At 38.4% G+C, this 21,425-nt stretch overlaps 1 protein-coding gene across 1 annotated transcript; it reads right to left on the reverse strand.

Annotated features, from left to right (window-relative positions):
• Window positions 1-18,014: 18,014 nt before the first annotated feature.
• On the reverse strand, window positions 18,015-20,117 carry LOC100848463 (uncharacterized; the record flags this gene model as incomplete). Its single annotated transcript, XM_003587864.4, has 1 exon — window positions 18,015-20,117. A coding segment is annotated over exon 1 (2,103 nt), but the record flags the coding sequence as incomplete, so codon positions are not given.
• Between the last annotated feature and the right edge of the window lie 1,308 nt (window positions 20,118-21,425).

The raw sequence follows: 21,425 nt of genomic DNA on the forward strand, positions 1-21,425 counted from the left end.
TCTTCCTATTTGTTTCTCATCTTTTCTATCCTATGCCCCCAGAAGCTCCAAAGTCTTCCCTTCTTGAATTGAAGATAAGTTATTATCTTAGCAGCAATTTATAAGCAAGGCTAAGAGTCTCAGATATCCCCTTTAGCACTCTAGCACTTATTCTCTATATTTTTCCCACTTTATTATTCTCTAAATTCTCTAAAAATTTAAAAATCTCTCCCACTAATGTCTGATGGCAAATATTACCATAGTACTAACATTTATTTGGCTCTTTATTTTTCTTTATTATATTAGTAGCTTTTAATATTAGTGTATTCTCATTACTTAGATAACCCTTTTATAATCAAGGTGTATCCTTAATTAAAAAAAAAAACAAAACAAAACACATAGGTTTAAGTATTTTATGGGCTTCCCAGGAAGCTCAGGGGTAAAGAATCCACCTGCCAGTGCAGGAGACATAAGAGACATGGTTCAATCCCTGGGTCAGAAAGATCCCTTGGAGGAGGGCATGGCAGCTCACTCCAATATTCTCTCTTGGAGAATCCCATGGACATAGGAGCCTATCGGGCTACGATCTGTGGGGTCAAAAGGAGTGGAACACGAATGAAATGACTTAGCAGCAGCAGCATTTTGTAAGTACAGTTGTCCCTTGGTATTATCAGAAGATTGCTCTCAGGACCCCTGAAGATACGAAAATCCGCAGTTGTTCAAATCTTTCTAATTAAATGGTATCAAACAATTAACCCTCCTACTGCAGCTTCAGCCAACCTGGGATCAGATCTGTGATGTGGAACCTGTGGTTTGGAGAGTAGACTGTATACGTATATGTGCATGTATAATGCATTTTATACAATTATTTTTTTTTCTTTTGTTGCATGGTTTTTACTTGCCCATGTCTCTTTCTCTCTCTCTTTTTTAACCTAAGTTCTACAATGTTAAAGAGAACTAGTATGTTCCTTTCATATGTTTACTTAAGTATTTATTCATATTCATATTCTGTGTGTGTGAGAGAGAGAGAGAGCGAGCAAGAGAGAGATTGATATCTGGATCACTGCAAACAATAGAGTATTGGAAGTTTTAACATCTGATAAAGATTCATTCCATTCTTTTTTACTGAATATATGCTGCTGCTAAGTCGATTCAGTCGTGTCCAACTCTGTGCGACCCCATAGACGGCAGCCCACCAGGCTCCCCCGTCCCTGGGTTTCTCCAGGCAAGAACACTGGAGTGGGTTGCCATTTCCTTCTCCAATGCATGAAAGTGAAGTCACTCAGTGACCCCATGGACTGCAGCCTTCCAGGCTCCTCCGTCCATGGGATTTTCCAGGCAAGAGTACTGGAGTGGGGTGCCATTGCATAGCCCTATTTCAGTCTTGGAAATGACTACATAATTCCATAGTACATGATAGAGCTCTTTTTCATGATTTCCATGGTGTGATTATTCCACAACTTATTCAGTCTGTCATCCATGTTTGTTTGTTTTTAATGAGCAATGTTACCATAGGCTTCCACAATCTATGTGTTCTCATTATATTCAGATTTAAACTCATATATAAACTATAGAACTAGATTTCCAAGTTTAATTTCCAACTCTTACTTTCTATCTTTGTAACTTTGGGTAAATTACCTAATATTTCTGACCATAATTTCCTAAAACATGAATTTGATAAACACACAAAATTTAGGCTCCTCCGAAAATTGCTCCTAAGAAACTTGGACTATCTTGCTGAAGATATGTCACAGAGAAGGAGGCCCTAGCTAGGGACCCAGGTTAACCGAACATGTGAATTCTTGGAATGTCATATAGCAGGTAGCAACCCAAAGATGGCAGCTGAATGGGTAACACCAGACTATGTAATCACTTAAAGAAATGTGCCAGTGACCCCAGTCTAAACTACAACATCATAAGCACATAAATCTTCCTTTTGGTCTCTATATCTTTATTAATCCTTTTACTTTTAATCTGTATGTGCCTTTATAGTTAAAGTGGGTTTCTTATAAACAACATAGAATTGAATCTTGTTGCTTGATCCACTCTTGCAGTCTCTGTCTGTCCCCGCCCCTTGCCCCTTGGTATGTTTAGACTCTTGACTTTTAAAGTAATTACTGATATATTTGCATTACTATCTAACAAACTTGTTGTGGATTTTATCCATTGCCCGTGTTGTCTTTTTCTTCTTTTGACTTTTTTTCTCTCTTCTGTGGTTGCAATTTGAGTATTTTATATAATTCTGTTTTCTCATTTTCTCTCTTCCCTTTGCACATAAACTAAAACTAATTTTTTTGTGGTTGCCCTAGTGTACTCAATGTATATTCTTATCCTTGATCCTCTGTAAGTAAGATGGTGTTTTTTCCTCTGAATTTTTTTTCAAGATTTTTGTCTATGTTTCAAATTTCTGCAATTTGTATTTGATGTGACTCAGTAGGGATTTTAAAAATATGTATCCTCTTGATGTTCTTTGAGCTTCTTGGATCTGTGGCTTGGTGTCTTACATAAATATTAATCTTGGGAAATTTCAGTCATTATTGCTTCAAATATTTCTTTTCCTTTCTCTCTTTTTTCTTTTTTCCAGTATTCTGATTACATATATGTTTCAGGATGTACAGGATGTTTTAGAATGTGTCTCAGTTCAGATCCAGTGCAACTAAGGGAGCCTGTCTGAATCTCATTAAGTAGTCCTTGAATTTATTGGAAAATGCTATATAAATAGGTTAGTAATGATTGGCTAACTCAGGACATTGGATCTTATTAATAATAACATATTTCATGGAATTAAAAAAAAACACCACATTAGTCATTAATTAATAAGTTTCTTTACAATGTATATTTACCATATTCTATTTTAGTATGTCATATAAAACAGAAAGATATGACAAATGACAGAATAACTTTGCATTCCCATTTATTTCTGAATTACTGTCTCAATTTTAGTATATTAAGGTAAGATATCTGACCTGAAATTTTTAATGAGTAAGTTAATCTTCTCCACTTATTTCATTATCTAAATATATTCTAGGATTGTTCCAAATCATACATGTATTAACAGACTTAACAAAAACTCCATTTTAGTCATTTTTCCTCTTTTTATTCCATCATAACTTGATCTTATTGTGCTCTTATCTAAGTTCCTGTAATTTAAGAGCCATCACAGCACCAATATTAGCAAGAAGAGTGCACTTAATAATGGCATGTACCTCTTTGGACATTTATTCTGTTAATAGGCCTAACAGAAAACTAATCATCATTAATGTGATCATTTTATTTCAGAAACTTCTAACCTCCCTGTTGAACTACTGTATTAGCAATTGGAAATTATTAAAAGTATGGCAGGAGCACAAGGATTATTATGAACTAGTGCTTAAAAATATCTAAATCACTGGGAGAAATCTTGCAATAAGAATAGACACAAATCTCTTGGTAGTAGGCATGGAACAGGTAATGATAAACATATCACCAAACCACCAAATGAATGGAATATAATTCTTTAAAGGTAATGTTTTGTTTGAATAGCTCTTATTTTTGAGTGATTCTATCTCTCTAAAACTTGTATGTTTGTTTCTTTTATTTTAGTCCAATAAATTATTTAATATAACAGAGATAAAGTCTCACAGCTAAGTGATAGAAACTGATTTCATCATAAGTAGCAGTTTCAAACACTGTGCTCTTAACAGCTAAACTGAAAATATAATTTAAAATATTTCTTTGATATATTTCTTGGTTTGACTCTATACTCTTAATTTAATTTTGGTTCCTATCTTAGCATTGCTGCTGCTAAGTCACCTCAGTCGTGTCTGACTCTGTGCGATTCCATTGACGGCAGCCCACCAGGCTCCTCTGTCCCTGGGATTCTCCAGGCAAGAACACTGGAGTGGGTTGCCATTTCCTTCTCCAATGCATGAAAGTGAAAAGTGAAAGTAAAGTCGCTCAGTTGTGTCCGACTCTAGCAACCCCATGGACTGCAGCCTACCAGGCTCCTCTGCCTATGGGATTTTCCAGGCAAGAGTACTGGAGTGGGGTGCCATTGCCTTCTCCAATCTTAGTATTGGGCCCCCAACAAAGTCCTTTCTAAACAGCTGTTCTTATTGAAAGGGTCTTCCCTTGTCAATAGATTGCACTTGTTCTTTGTGTGTGTGTGTGTGTGTGTGTAGTCAGTCTCTCAGTCATGTCCAACTCTTTGCCATCTCAGACAGTAAAGAATATGCCTGCAATGTGGGAGACCTGGCGTTGATCCCTGGGTCAGGAAGATCCCCTGGAGAAGGGAATGGCAACCCACTTCAGTCTTCTCTCATGGAGAATCCCCATGGACAGAGGAGCCTAGAGAGCTACAGTCCATGGGGTCCCAAAGAGTTGGATGTGACTAACATTTAGAGCTTCCCATGTGACATTAGTGGTAAAGAACCCTCCTGCCAATTCAGGAGACATTAAGAGATGTGAGTTTGACTCCTGGGTTGAGAAGATGCCCTGGAGAAGGGAATGGCAACCCACTCCAGTATACTTGCATGGAGAATCCTATGGACAGAGGAACTCGGTGGGTTACAGTCTCCATAGGGTCGAAAAGAGTCATACACAACTGAAGTGACTTAGCATATATATATATATGTATATACATATGTATGTGTGTATATACACACACACACATTATATAGATATTGTTCCTAAAGTTAGTTTCCTAAACTAAATCACTTACTAGTATTCTTTACTTTCTGCATTACCATTCTTATTTGGAAAGATTTTTACTATCTTTCATAACATAAATATTTAACTTCTAGTTTCTCTGTTCTGCTTCTCATCCTTCAAGTGATCTCCGATTATTTTCATCTCATTCTTCAGCCAAAAATTCATAAGAGAGCATAATATGAACTTCTATGCCTCCCTCTCTTTCTCCAGAGTATCCTCGTCCCCAGTACCCTCAGAACAGTCATTTTGAGGGCATTGAGCTGTGATCTCTGCATCTTCATCTCTGTAACGTTGCCATGTTCTTCTTCCAGCAGAAAGCCCAGGGGAATATGAAGTGATATCATGTTTCCCTTTTCTCTGGGTAGCATTCTTGTCCTGTCTCTCATATAATGCTTGAAGACAATCACTTCATGCCTCTTAATTGTGTTTCGATTGTGTGTTTGTTTATAGCATCAAGCCTAGTCTAGAACTAATACTGTTAGGCCAGAGCAGAAGTTTCTCACACTTTATTTCTTCTGATACATTATGTTATCTACTCAGCTTCTCAGATTCCAATTACCTGTATATTAAGTGACCTGATGTTGTCCCACAAGACAATGAATCTCTGCTTGTTTCTGGTCAATTATTTTCCATTATGATTCATTTTGATAGTTTAAATCCACTGATGTTTATATGTTCAATCTGCTCTGAAGGACATTCATTGAACTTTTCCAATCATATATGAAATTTGGGGCTCAATTGTTTATTTTTGCTGTTTGTTTCTAGTTCTTATTACTGTAATACCCTATTTTATTTCTCATTATATTTATGGATATCTTAAATCTTTATTCATAGAAAATATTTAATGGTTTTTTAAATTGCTTTCACTAATTCTAAACATGTCTGTCATTTTATTGACAATATTGATAATTTTTCTCCTGATGGTTGGTCATATTTCTCCTTGTCTACACATATTAAGTTTTTTTGCTTTGTTTTGCACATAAGAAATGGTGGCCAATATTGTTTTGAATATCTGCTGTGTGTTTTCTTTCTTTAAAGAGGGTTACATATGTGACGTGCAGTTCATTTACATTTGAATCTGTTTTATTTTTTTAAGCCTTGTTTTTTAAGCTTCTTTAGTTCCTCTAAGGAGAAGGCAATGGCAACCCACTCCAGTACTCTTGCCTGGAAAACCCCATGGGCGGAGGAGCCTGGTAGGCTGCTGTCTATGGGGTCGCATAGAGTCAAACACGACTGAGCGACTTCACTTTCACTTTTCACTTTTCATGCATTGGAGAAGGAAATGGCAACCCACTCCAGTGTTCTTGCCTGGAGAATCCCAGGGAGGGCGGAGCCTGATGGGCTGCTGTCTGTGGGGTCGCACATAGTCAGACACGACTGAAGCGCCTTAGCAGCAGCAATTCCTCTAAAGTAGTCATGAACCTAGCATTTGTGTATCCCTGAATACTGGGATCTAGAGAATGGTATTTCCGGGGTCTCAAATGAATAGATAGAGTATTCAGTAAGATTTCCCCACTATGAATGAATAAATTCCATTGTCTCCCAGCTCTATGTAATATTCAAATCTCTAATTTTTTGTTCTGTTAACAACACCTTGGAAATAATTCCCTGCCCACCTCCTCCACCCCCCAAATCACAAAAACCTTGTCCTGACTATTTATGTGGTTTTGATTTGTACATAGAAACCTGTATTTGCACAATGACTTAAGGAGAACCCTGTGCAGATTTCTGCAGTGCCTTCTATGAAAAATTCCTATGTCTAATACACTGTTCAGAAATCTTAGCTGTGTCAGCAATTGAGAGTTCCAATTTCTTATTCTTTAGATTAGCAAGATCATTGTCTCTATTTGGGCTCATTTCCTTACAAAAAAGTGAACAAGAATCTGAAATCAAAAAGTCTGGATTATCCAAGAACTTATCTTATGACTTTTCACCCCACCTATAATCTCTGTCCTACAATGCTTTTGGTCCAACATCTGCCAAGAATTTATTCAGTTTCACTCTTGTTTACAGTGAGAGACCTAGTCTGTTATCAATTACTGCACAAAGGACAGAGCAGAAAACTCTGATTTTTTAAAATAAAGATACTGCTTATTCAATATCTACCCTTTAAGTGAAATGTGCATAAACCTATTTACTTATAAAAATACAAAACTTGTAGATTTAATTGATTTGATACCTGTTATTAGCTTTCTCATCACCAAGAATTAGTGTAATAATAAGAAAAATAGAATAGAACCATACCAAAAATACTTTTCAATTGTTTTCAATGAACAAAAATTACTAGTAAATTACAACAATGTATATATAATTATTTCATATCTATTACTTAAAAGAAATAAGCATAAAAAGATCTTCATAGACTTTATAGCTCTTGATATTTAATTCTTGAAATTGTTGCTGTGCTCTTAGAGCAATCAGTTCATATAAATTTATTAGTTGTTTGAGAACCAAAAACTAATATCTTACTAGATATTTATTTAAAACCAGAGGGCATTCTTCATATTTTTTGAGTTGGAAGTGACAATATAACTATGAAAAGTGTAATATAGGTGTCTTAACCCCTTTCCCACTGGAAAAATCAAGACATATTAGTAGTTACTTACTTGAGGTTTCTTTTTAAAAGTGGCCATATAAACTTTAAAATAGTTCCTTTCATCTTACAGTTTTGTCTTCTATATACAGTTTCTGAGTGATATAAAGTTATATCACGAATGATATATTACTCTTCTATTTTTCCCACCATTTAACATCTAAAGCTTAAATTTTAATACTAGATTATTTAAGCCTTCTTTGTCTCTAGCAATCTTGGATTAAAATTTTCAAAAAAATTTTTTTCACAAAATTTAACTTACTTTAAACTTTTTCCAAGGAATGCATTGCAAATGTTTGTTTGGTGTGCATGCTATTATACCTGTTATCTGAGTTTTAAAAGTAATTATTCCATCATAGTAATCCATCATCTTGGCCAACAGTGGCTTCAAAATTTACATTACATGTTTATTTTTTTATCTCAGCTGTCATTAAAATGGGCAATTGGTATTTTAAGTTTTCAGAGGCCATTGATGTGAAAAGCACAATCCATATATTACTAAATGTATTTTGAAAAGTAGGAGGGAGACTATTTTAGCTGTCAACTTTAATCGTACATTTTTTGGATGAGAAATACATATGTATTGGGCAAGTAACTTGTGACATAATGTTGAGTAATGAGCAGACACCAAAAAAGGGAACATTCTAATACGTTAATTACCTCCAAGATAGTTTCCTTCAGATTATAGTGAAGTTTCCTTTCAAGTACTTGTCAAATATTCATCTTTGGCCTGTATTTTTTTTTAATATAACATTTTCTAAACATGTTTTCTCTCTGATTTCTACAATAAAACATCCTATTAAGTATATTTTAGACTCAGGACCAACATGAGAATGTTCCAGCCTTGTAATATGTTGTTAGAAGTTGCTAGAAGCCTTTGAGAAGTAAACAAATGTTGCACATTGATGATGTGTAGCCAGAGAACACTCGGTTTAATTATGGGAGAGTTAAAGGACCAAGAAGAGCAAAGGAAAGAGAAATAAGAAAAATATACATGTGAAAAAATGACTTGCTAAGAAAAATGCTTTAAAGTTAGAATAAAGAATAATGTCATTTTATTTGTCTAATGATTTAATTGATTCAACAATTTTGCCTTGAATATTCAAGTCCTTATATAAGGCTGCTGCTGCTGCTGCTAAGTCACATCAGTCATGTCTGACTCTGTGTGACCCCATAGATGGCAGCCCACCAGGCTTCCCCATCCCTGGGATTCTCCAGGCAAGAACACTGGAGTGGATTGCCATTTCCTTCTCCATTGCATGAAAGTGAAAGTGAAGTCACTCCGTCGTGTCCAACTCTAGCGACCCCATGGACTACAGCCTACCAGGCTCCTCCGTCCATGGGATTTTCCAGGCAAAAGTACTGGAGTGGGGTGCCATTGCCTTCTCTGTTATATAAGGCATATGGCACTAAAAGAAAGAAATATCAGAAACTGCTCAAGTAATGAATGATTGTGAAGTGGGTAGAAAGTAAATATGATGTTAATGAATCCAATATAATGTAGTAAATGGATCAGAGATATTTAGAACCCATGGAGATTTCAGAGGAAGAAGAGATTGCTTTAAAAACAGGAGAAAATGTATCATTTTAGCTGGACCTATAATGATATATGGAATTTCTTCATAATGTGATAAAATGGGAACCAAAGAAGGGAAGTGATATGTGAACAAAGTCACAGAAGCTGGTGACTTTGGAATAGATAAACAAAACTGAAAGCATTCTAGATTGATGTAACTTGCTGTTTGAAAATGAATAATACCAAGTAAGTTTAGGGGGAAAAAATACTGTTCCATAGAATGTAGGGAATAAATTAATAGAATTATGACTTGATATGTCATTTGTTACAGAGAATATTAAAATTCAGAATTAACTAGTATATGAGCTGCTGTTATCTAATATGGTTACTGTGGATATCATTGCTTGATTTGAAGAGCAATTCTAGTCTAGGAAAGTCTATAGCAAAATAGTACTATGGTATTCTAGAATGTGAATGAGAAATCAGTGATTAATTCAAAAGGAGAATCAAAAGAGAGATGTGATTAAGAAAAAGCAAACCAGTCAAATATAAGAGAAGGTAGAAATATTTGGATTAATTTGGGTGTTTATTCTAACATATTATAAGTTTAGGTTCTTAAAAGAAATAGGGGAGTTCAAAATAACAGGTTAGGATAGAAAAAGAGAAATTAGGTTTAGAAATTTTAAATTTCAGTTTCTGTCAATAAACTAAGTAAAGTTCTCTGTGAGTTACTTTATAATTTAACTCTGAATTCCAAGGCATAAAAGCAGGATAATAATCATTGAAATGTGGAGTAAAATGTAAAGAGAAAACAGATTGGACTGTGTGTATATGTGGGAGTGCCCCAGGCAGTACTTGGAATGCATTGCCAGAAATACTGAAACTAGAAGCCTCAGGGACACGTTTTAGGGATGAAATTAGCCATCTGATAACTGGAAGTTCAGTTTAGTTCAGTCGCTCAGTCGTGTCTGAATCTTTGCAAGCCCATGGACTGCAGCAAACCAGGCTTCCCTGTCCATCACCAACTCCCGGAGCTTACTCAAACTCAAGTTCATTGAGTCCGTGATGCCATCCAACCATCTCATCCTCTGTCATCCCCTTCTCCTCCCACCTTCAATCTTTCCCAGCATCAGGGACTTTTCAAATGAGTCAGTTCTTTGCATCAGGTGGAAAAGTATTGGAGTTTCAGCTTCAACATCAGTCCTTCCAATGAATATTCAAGACTGATTTCCTTTAGGATGGATTGGTTATATCTCCTTGCAAGTCCAATGGACTCTCAAGAGTCTTCTCCAACATCACAGTTCAAAATAATCAATTCTTAAGCCCTCAGCTGTTTTTATAGTCGAACTCTCACATCTATACAAAACTTGTGGAAAAACCATGCCTTTGACTAGACTGACCTTTGTTGGTAAAATAATATCTCTGCTTTTCAATATGCTGTCTAGGTTGGTCAAAGCTTTTCTTCCAAGGAACAAGTGTCTTTTAATTTCATGGCTGCAGTCACCATCGGCAGTGATTTTCGAGACCCCCAAAATAAATTCTGTCACTGTTTCCACTATTTCCCCATCTATTTTCCATGAAGTGATGGGACCAAATGTCATGATATTAGTTTTATATTACACAAGTTTTAAGCCAACATTTTCACTCTCCACTTTCATTTTCATCAAGAGGCTCTTTAGTTCTTCACTTTCTGCCGTAAGGGTGGTGTCATCTGAATATCTGAGGTTATTGATATTTCTCCTGGAAATCTTGATTCCAGCTTGTGCTTCAATCCAGCCCAGCATTCACATGATGTACTCTGCATATAAGTTAAATAAGCAGAGTGATGGTATACAGCCTTGACGTACTCCTTTCCTGATTTCGAACCAGTCTGTTGTTCCATGTCCAGGTCTAACTGTTGCTTCCCTTTATGCATTCAGATTTCTCAAGAACCAGGTCAGGTGGTCTAGTATTCCCATCTCTTTAAGAATTCTCCACCCTTTTTTGTGACCCACACAGTCAAAGGCTTTGTCATAGTCAATAAAGTAGAAATACATATTTTTTCTGGAACTCTCTTCCTTTTTTGATGATCCAATGGCTGTTGGAAATTTTATCTCTGGTTCCTCTGCCTTTTTAAAACAAGCTTGAACATCTGGAGGTTCACAGTTCATGTATGGCTGAAGCCTGGCTTGGAGAATTTTGAGCATTATTTTGCTAGCATAAGGGTGAGTGCAACTGTGTGGTAGTTTGAGCATTCTTTGGCATTGCCTTTCTTTGGGATTGAATTAAAACTGACCTTTTCCAGTCCTGTGCCCACTGCTGAGGTTCCCAGATTTCCTGGCAGGTTGAGTGCAGCACTTTCATAGCATCATCTTTTAGGATTTGAAATAGCTCAACTGGAATTGCATTACCTCCACTGCCTTTGTTCGTAATGATGCTTTCTAAGGCCCACTTGCCTTCGCATTCCAGAATGTCTGACTCTAGGTGAGTGATCATACCATCATGATTATCTGGGTCATGAAGACTTACTGTATAGTTCTTCTTTGTATTCCTGTGACCTCTTATTAATATCTTCTGCTTCTGTTAGATCCATACCATTGCTGTCCTTTATTGAGCCCATCTTTGCGTGAAATTTTTCCTTGGTATCTCTAATTTTCTTGAAGAGATCTCTAGTCTTTCCCATCTATTGCTTTCCTCTATTTCTTTTCATTGATCACTGAGGAAGGCTTTCTTATCTGTCCTTGCTACTCTTTGGAACTCTGCATTCAAATGCTTATATCTTTCCTTTTCTCTTTTGCTTCTCACTTCTCTTCTTTTCTCAGCTATTTGGAAAGCCTCCTCAGATAGCCATTTTGTCTTTTTGCATTTCTTTTTCTTGGGGATTGTCTTGATCCCTGTCTCCTATACAGTGTCATGAACCTCCATCCATAGTTCATCAGGCACTCTGTCTATTAGATCTAAGCCCTTGAATCTATTTGCTACTTCCACTGTATAATCATCAGAGATTTGATTTAGTTCATACTTCAGTGATCTAGTGGTTATCCCTGCTTTCTTCAATTTAAATCTATGTTTGGCAATAAGGACTTCCCTGGTGGCTCAGATGGTAAAGCATCTGTCTACATTGTGGGAGACCCAGGTTCAATCCCTGGGTCGGGAAGATCCCCTGGAGAAGGAAATGGAAATCCACTCCAGTACTGTTCCCTGGAAAATCCCATGGACACAGGAGCCTGGTAGGCTACACCATGGGGTCGCAAAGAGTCAGACACAACTGAGCAACTTCACTTCACTTTGGCAATAAGGAGTTCATGATCTGAGCCACAGTTAGCTCCTGGTCTTGTTTTTGCTGACTGTATAGAGCTTCTCCATTTTTTGCTGCAAATAATATAATCAATCTGATCTTGGTATTGACCATCTGGTAATGCCCATGTATAGAGTCTTCTCTTGTGTTTTTGGAGGAGGGTGTTTTCTATGACCAGTGCATTCTCTTGGCAAAACTCTATTAGCCTTTGCCCTGCTTCATTCTGTACTCCAAGGCCAAATTTGCCTCTTACTCCATGTGTTTCTTGACTTCCTACTTTTGCATTCCAGTCCTGTATAATGAAAAGGACATATTTTTTGAGTGTTAGTTCTAGAAGGTCTTGTATGTCTTCATAGAACCATTCAACTTCATCTTCTTCAGCACTACTGGTCAGGGTATAGACTTGGATTACTGTGATATTGAATGGTTTGCCTTGGAAACAAACAAAGATCATTCTGTCTCTTTTGAGATTGTATTCAAGTACTGAATTTCAGGCTCTTTTGTTGACTATGATGGCTACTCCATTTCTTCTAAGGGATTCTTGCCTTCAGTCATAGATATAATGGTCATCTGAGTTAAATTCACCCATTCCAGTCCACTTGGTTGGCTGACTCCTAAAATGTTGGTGTTCACTTTTTCCATTTCCTGTTTGACCACTTCCAATTTACCTTGACTCATGGATCTAACATTCCAGGTTCCTATGCAATATTGCTCTTTATAGCATTGGACCCTGCCTCTATCACCAGTCACACCCACAACTGGATGTTGTTTTTACTTTGGCTCCATCCCTTCATTCTTTCTGGAGTTATATCTCCACTGATCTCCAGTAGCATATTGGGTACCTACCAACCTGGTGAGTTAATCTCTCAGTGTCCTATCTTTTTTGCCTTTTCATACTGTTCATGGGGTTCTCAAGGCAAGAACACAGAAGTCCCATTCCTTTCTCCAGTGGACCACATTTTGTCTGAACTAGAAGAGTATTTATCAAAGTGTTGCTAATGAGAGATAAGTGTGCCTCCTCTGTGCCCCATCCCAAACAAAAAAGTCAGACATCTCTAATGTAAAGTGTTATTGTAATTTTAGAAAATATAATATCAATAAGATGTAAACAGTAAATTGTCATTTTATGAAGTTTTGAGGGATGTTAAAGAACAGTTCTGAGATACTGGAAAATAGAACTGTAACACTATTTAACAGTATTCATTTTCTTTCTTTAGTTGTGCTGGCTTTTTGTTGCTGCCTACAGGCTTTCTCTAGTTGCAGAGTGGAGGCTGCCCTTAGTAGCACTGGCTTTTCAATGTGGTCATTTCTCCTGTTGTGGAGCACAGACTCCAGGTCCATAGTCTCTAGTAGTTGTGCATTGGGCACTCAGTAGCTTTGGTGCACATACTTTAGTTGCTCCATGGCATGTGGAATCTTGTTGAACCAGGGATCGTACCCATGTCTCCTGCATTGGCAGGTGGACTTTCATTCACTGTACCACCAGGAAAGTCCTAACCAGCATTGTTTATGGGACAGACTCTCTGTAACAGATATGGTTTTTCACTTCTCTTTGAGTACTCTTTTTCTAACTTACCTATTTTTTAATTTTATTTTTTATTATTATTTTAACTGATTAAGTTTTAATTAGAAGATAATTGCATTACAGTAGGGAGCTCAAATCTGGTCATTGGTTTTTTGTTTTTTTTTGTTTTTTTTTGATAACCTAGAGGGGTGGGATGGAGTGGGAGGTTCAAGAGTGCTCTTTTCATTGGGTCAGGTGTCCTTTCATGGTCTGAAGTTGTCTTTTCAGAGCCTGAAAGAAGTCTAGCAAGCTTTACTGCTCTTCTCTAGGGCTGCAGGTACTGTAACTCACATGACTCACTCTCCTTTTAAAGAGAGAAAATGTGGCATAATGGACTATCATATGTTTTCAGGATCAGAAACACTTTGATTAAATTCTAATTTTCTAACATATCAGTTCCAATTAATTCTCTGTTGGTCAAGCAAATGTTAGATGCTAAAGTAAGACTCCAAATTTGACTGAATATGATCCTAGATGGTTAAATTGTAGTACTTCAAATTATCATAGTTCTATTGCAAATGGTAAGCTATTTTTTTTTAATATATTAACCCATTCTACTATGAGTCAGTGAGCACGAATCTATTCCCAGAATGGAAACCCAGCTGAATTATTTATAGATTTAAGTTCCCCTCACTGTAGAATAAGAAATATATAGTCACACTTTGAGGTTGTATTTGAAACACCCAGATTTTTCCCTGCTTCTTACTCATCTTCTTCAGTCATTTGTACTGTATTACTTCATTGGTGGGTTGCAAACCTAGAGGTCACTGGGGTCAGGAAAACAATGACAGTGATTAAGGACTGCAGGCTTCATTATGGAGTAGTCACCTCTCATTCCTGGTGTTAACAAGGCATGACCTGTAAGTCATTTAAATGATGGTAAGCCTATGTCTTTCTTCCATAAAACTGCATCAGTTAACTGTGACAATAAACCTAACAATCAATGTAATCATTTCAAAAGGAAAAATAAGAAAAAAAAAATGAGGCAAATATAAATTTCACTCATTTTCACAGGAAAAAAAGATTAAAATTAAGCAAAAGTAAAGATTGGTTGTGTGGCACTGTGACTCAAACAGAAAAGAAAATTAATACGGATATTTTGAGTGTTTAATAACTATAGTGGAGAAGGCAATGGCACCCCAACTCCAGTACTCTTGCCTGGAAAATCCCATGGGCGGAGGAACCTGGTAGGCTGCAGTCCATGGGGTCGAGAAGAGTCGAACATGACTGAGAGACTTCACTTTCACTTTTTACTGTCATGCATTGGAGAAGGAAATGGCAACCCACTCCAGTGTTCTTGCCTGGAGAATCCCAGGGATGGCGGAGCCTGGTGGGCTGCCGTCTACGGGGTCCCACAGAGTCGGACACGACTGAAATGACTTAGCAGTAACTATAGTGATGTTACATTAGCAGAAATATTTTAGCCCAAACTATATCTTTACTTTTCGTAAAAGTAAGATGTTGTGAAAGAAATGTATCTTTTAAAAAAAGTTTCATCTGCACTTAATTTTATTTCTAATCTAAAAGTATAAATGTCAAACTTTAAATTTATCTATATATTTTTGGAATAGCTTTACATAATGGAAGTATTTAAAGAAACTTACTTCTGGAAATACTTAGAGATTTTATATTATATAAAATAAAAGTTCTCAAATGATATACAAAAGATATTTTAATGCTATAGATAATTTGAAATGATTCTTACTTTCTTTGTAGCTATGATGCAAGTAACTTAAATAATACATAACATAAGCTAAGCTAAATCACTTCAGTTGTGTCCGACTCTGTGCGACCCCATAGACGACAGCCCACCAGGCTCCACCATCCCTGGGATTCTCCAGGCAAGAACACTGGAGTGGGTTGCCATTTCCTTCTCCAATGCATGAAAGTGAAAAGTGAAAGTGAAGTCGCTCAGTCCTGTTCGACTCTTCTCGACCCCGTGGACTGCAGCCTACCAGGTTCCTCCACCCATGGGATTTTCCAGGCAAGAGTATTGGAGTTGGGTGCCATTACCTTCTCCATAAAATTGATTAAAACAGAGTGAATGTTTTCTACATATCAGCGCAACACCTTTTCTGGAAGTTAGATTTTTTTTCTCTCTCCAAACATTCCCATTAGGCAAAATATATGTTGTTATAACAACTGGATGGTTAATTTAGCCTGAAAAATTTATTTATATATATCAAGATAAAACTTTTTACTAGCATCTATAGTTTTTAAAGCATGGCCTTTTTTCCTATCCCTGATTTCTCAAAATGTTGCTTATTTCTAATATGTTTCTAAATAATTTACCTGAAATATATTCACGTCTCTGGTATTCAAATATGCATGTTTGTATATTTAAATCAATTATATTGTTGCATTGAAAATATCTAAACGTTTGTAAAAATTAAACATTTGCAGCAGCATAATATTATTCCTAGATTCTCTTTTGTAGACATCCCTAAAATGTTAATGTATAACATTTTGATAAATATTCAAATCCAAAATTTTGCAACAGTTTGTTGTTATTTAGTTGCTCAGTTCAGTTCAGTTCAGTCGCTCAGTCCTGTCCGACTCTTTGCGACCCCACGAATTGCAGCACGCCAGGCCTCCCTGTCCATCACCAACTCCTGGAGTTCACTCAGACTCACGTCCATCTAGTCGGTGATGCGATCCAGCCATCCCATCCTCTGTCGTCCCCTTCTCCTCCTGCCCCCAATCTCTCCCAGCATCAGAGTCTTTTCCAATGAGTCAACTCTTTGCATGAGGTGGCCAAAGTACTGTAATTTCAGCTTTAGCATCATTCGTCCCAAAGAACACCCAGGACTAATCTCCTTTAGAATGCTCAGGTGGGTCCAGCTCTTTTGCAACCCCATGAATGGTAGCCTCCAGGCTCCTCTATGTATGGGATTTTCCAGGCAAGAATACTGAAGTGGGTTGCCACTTCCTTCTCCAGTTTATCTTCCTAACACAAGGATCAAACCCATGGCTCCTGCCGCATCTCCAGTATTCCCAGGAGAAGATTTTATGTTTACTTACCTGCAAGTTAATTTTAACACTTAAAGCAAAATTAAAGCATTGTTATTAGGAGACACATTACCAACTGCCGGGGACCAGCCCCAGCTGATCCAGGGTACTCGAAGGAGAGACGGCGTCGGCGAGGGTCAGGATACGATAGTTTCAATTAGATATTAATTAGAGATATAAAGAGTAATAGACTAAGGATAGCTCAGTAGGAAAATTCAGTGGAGAAAAGAGGCTGAGTAGCTTGGTTTACGCGGGGGACCAATAAAACTTCAAGACAAGAAGCTTGCACCACTTACGTAGGCCGCAGGCGTCCTTCCGTTCTCCCGAAGGAGAGGAGACACTGAGGCCTCCCCGGTCGGATCTTAGAAGCCCAGGCAAAATTAGTAAGCTTGGTGGGTTCCGCGCTCCAGATGGAGACTCAGCCAGAGGGAGAGAGAGACATGGGGAGACCAGTATTTTGAGAAACTGATCCCAATTCTTTATTTTCCAGAGTCTGTTTTTATACACTGAGATGTTATACAAAAGTCACGTGGGGACAGCAGTCCTGACTTTTATTAAAGTCAGGTGCTTCACACAAATGTATACAGAGGTCTTAGGGGTGTTACATCATCTTCTGGCCAGGGGGGCCTGCTGACAATTTACGACCCTCTCCTTGTGACAGCGGTCAGTCAATCAGGACACTTATTTCTCCAGGGCTGATTATTCTCAAAACAGACGCCACCCAAGTAAAGTTACACTCCTACAGGGTGAGGGTGTAATGGGTTTTAGTTAAGGAAAGAATTTACTTAGCCTAAGGTCTAACGTGATTAATATCAAAGGTTAATACTTATTTCTTCTATATATTCATTAATGTGTGTAAGGGCAGGGGATGTGGAGACTTAGCAACAAACATTGGCTCAACAAATGAAAAACCCTTCACCAACACAATTTCTAATTAGCCCATTATACTTATACTAATAGTTTTCTAACTTTTCTAAGGAACCTGTTTTTAGAAGGTTTAAAGCATCTCGTGCCTCTCATGGTTGGGAGGCTGTGAGCAATCACATGTGGCCGGACGAGCCTGTCAGGCAGGCCAGAGAACCTTCAGAGGAGTTTGTAGGTTAAAACACTCTTGCCACACCCAAGAGTTTTTATTGACTGGAGCTCTAGGTTAACTCCTTCTCCGAAAGAGGTGGTGGGGGACAGCCCCCCGTAAAGTCAGAGGTGTAGGTAAGAGCACAAAGTAGTAAAGTAGGCAGGCTCTGGTTATGGGGTAGACGCTCGAGGATTTCCAGGGGGACTCCTGAGGCTCGATCCCGCCTTTGCGTATGTCGAGCCTCCTTCCTCATGACCTTTGCCATGGGCGGAGTACCTCACTCTGGCCCCCAACATCTCTCCCTTTTTTATTTCTTAAAGCAGCCAGATGCAGCTCAGTCGCGAGCCTCCGAATGCTCTGCCGAAGAATCCTGACAATACAAGGAAGAGTGATTATGAGAAGTAGGATTAGAGCACCAAAAACAACATAACCAGGGATATTAGACAGAATATTTTTTCCAGAAATAAAATTAGAGAAGGTGTGAAAAAAGTCATTAGCTGCTCCAGTGGCAGTAAAATCCAGTCGAGAGTGTTCCAAGGTCTGTATTTGATTATGAAGTTTCCCTAAGTCCAGGCCAATATCAGAACTGTTCCAAACACCTGAGATATGATTTTTAATCTTTTCCCATTCATAATCTGTCTCGTTTACTTTCAAAGATGTCACGCATATCCATCTGTAATCAGCGTGGCATGTCAAAGCCATCTTCACCTTCAAAGCCTGTAACTCAGTCCCAATATGCATAATTGCTTCTTCTAAGGCATCTACTCTCATCTCTAATTTCCTATCTATAGCTTCCTGAGTTGCTAGAGTTAAAGAAACATTTTTAGACATGGTATCAACATATTGCGCAGTATGCACTTGTTGAGTCAATGATATTGCTGCTGCAGTAACAGAACTAATTGCTGCTATTAAAGCTGATATTCCCAAAATAAGTAAGCCCACAAACCGTCGTGATCGCATTAAATCCTGTAGTTGTTGTAACACGGCGAGACCGTAATTGTCATACCAGTGGGAGGTCACTGTCACGGGTATCATGAGATAGGGTGAGCGTCGCAACACCACAAAAGAGCAAACATTATATTGAGGGGTCAAACAGGATGAAAGCATACATTGTTCACAAGTCACCACGTTAGGTCCACCTGAATAATTCATGCGTACATTAAGTTTGTTGGAGTCATTAGTAAAAAGGAAAACATAAGGTGAGGGTAAACACGCTAAAACAGAATAAGTGGAATCGTTATCTGGGCGAGATAAAGAAACGGGGGCAGTAGCAGCAAGGGCTCTCCAAATCTCAGGCTGCCAATAGGTTTTGCTTTTAGTTGTATAAGACAGCATGGGAGGAACAAATTGGTTAATGTGCCATCTAGTGGCTTGCGCAGGCCAAGGGAGAGGAATCCTATTCCAATTCTCGAATCTGCCTTTAAATGTTTTCTTGATCAATGGATCTTCACCCGGATTCGGGTTGCTCCAATCCTGAATAGTATAATTCCCACCGCCTGGTATTCTATAATTGATCCTTGAACTATAAGTACAAGTTGTCCAAGTCGGATACCCAGTACGGCCATCTATGGTCTTCCACACTTCATCTGAAGGAGCAACCTTATAACACTCTGGATAACCGGGAGGGGGTGTAAAACGCAGGGTCACATAAGGGTCACGGATCCCGGGCAAGCGGGCCACTAATACCCAAACTACCCGATGACGTAAAGACTGGGAATCTATTTTTGAGGAATCTGTTACAATTATTTTTGTAGAGGCCCCAATGCACCCTTCTTTAGTGGGTGTAATAAAACTCTTTGGATTATTGGGGAAGTTAAAGCAAACAGGAAGGTCGTCTATTAATCCCCTGAAGGTATAATTAAAATTAATAGGATATTTATCTTTGGTGTAAGAAGTATAGAATCCTCCCAAAAGCTGAGGTTGGTCTGTGTTGACCCGTATAGGCTCATTATTCCAGGAAACAACCTGGAAAGTTGGAGGATCTGGGAGATATGCCCAATACTTAGCTGGAATAGGAGAGGCGCTTACCTGGCAGGAAAGCAAGGCAAGCATGGCAATAAACATTTTCTCAGGAGAAGCTGGAGATCCCTGCGAGGAAGTCATTCCTCGTGCCTGGTGACAAAGTGTTTTTATTTGTCCCCATGTGGGTATGGGGGCATTCCGGGTCGCCTGAGTTGGGCGGCCTGGGATGTTTCTGCGGCGCAGGGAATCAGGGGGAGTAGTGTCCCGTATGTGTAGTTGAGACATCTGTTTGGTGGGCGGATCCGTTCCTTGCTCATCCGAGGTCCCTGAAGTCAATTGTCTCGATGTCGGCGACATCTCCCGCGCTGGTGGAGGAAGCGGAGGCAGAGGGGGTCCCTTCCTCTTGCGGGGTCGTGGCAGCCGTGGAGTTCGGTATCCGAGGGGCTGAGACATGACGAATCAATCTGTCTGGAACCCAAATTGGAGAATCTGCGTCCTGTGGAAAAACACAAGCATATCCTCGACCGCTGGTTAACAATGGGTCGGGACCTTTCCATTGTCCGGAGAGGAGGTCCTTCCATTTGACTAATGGCTTTGCATTCAATTGCTCCGGGCACCAATGGCGAAGCATTGCAGTAGTTCCGGCCGAATCAGCATTTAAAATATTTATTACAAAAAGAGCATGTTGCAAGATTTGATGGGGAGAGCTATACTTAAACTCCCCTTCTTTTAATTTTTGAATTTGAAGCTTTAATGTTTGATGTGCTCTTTCCACAATGGCTTGTCCCTGGGGATTATAAGGGATGCCTGTATTGTGTTTAATTTGAAACTGTAAACAAAATTCCTGGAAAGACTTAGAAGTATAAGCAGGGGCATTATCAGTTTTCAAAGCCTTTGGCAGACCTAGATATGAAAAGCAAGTAAAGAGATGTTGTATAACGTCTTTAACTGCCTCTCCAGTACGAGCAGTTGCAATAATAACATGAGAAAAGGTATCTACAGTTACATGAACAAAGGAAAGTTTTCCAAATGAAGAGACATGAGTTACATCCATTTGCCAGAGCACGTTAGGTTTGAGACCGCGAGGGTTAACTCCCATAGGTAGACTATTATAAACAGTGGGGCAGTGTAAGCAAGAGCGCACAATCTCTCTAGCAGTTTCTCTGGGAATTTGGAATTGATATCTTAAGGCGGTAGCATTTTGATGATGAAGTGAGTGAGAGGCTCTGGCTTCCTCAATCACCGTAGCCACTGCATTTCTGGTTAACAAGTCAGCCAAGTCATTAAAGGCATTTAAAGGGCCAGGCAATCCGGAATGAGCCCGAATGTGTCCAATGAAAAATATTTTATTTCTTTTCCAAATTTGTTGCTGTAAATTACTTAACAAATGAAATATGGTAGTCTTATTTTCAGGCAAAACCGCAGTTTCAATGTGTGGAAACAGCCTGACAATATACTGAGAATCAGAATAAAGGTTAAATTCTTCATCTGCAAACATAGCAAAAGCCTCTATGACTGCTGTTATTTCAGCTTTTTGAGCTGAAGTTTCCCGTGTTTCTAAAACCTTTTGGTGATTTTTAGTGACTATGGAGGCTTTACCGTTTGCTGACCCATCAGTAAAAACTATCTGAGCATTTGGAATAGGAGATTGTTTACATCTGACAGGGAAAATAACTGGATGTCTGGATATAAAATTCAGCAAAACATGCGAAGGTAAATGATGCAGAATTTGACCACAATAATTTCCTATGGCAATCTGCC

Source organism: Bos taurus, chromosome 26 (genome assembly GCF_002263795.3).
Source record: "Bos taurus isolate L1 Dominette 01449 registration number 42190680 breed Hereford chromosome 26, ARS-UCD2.0, whole genome shotgun sequence".
NCBI lineage: Eukaryota > Metazoa > Chordata > Mammalia > Artiodactyla > Bovidae > Bos > Bos taurus.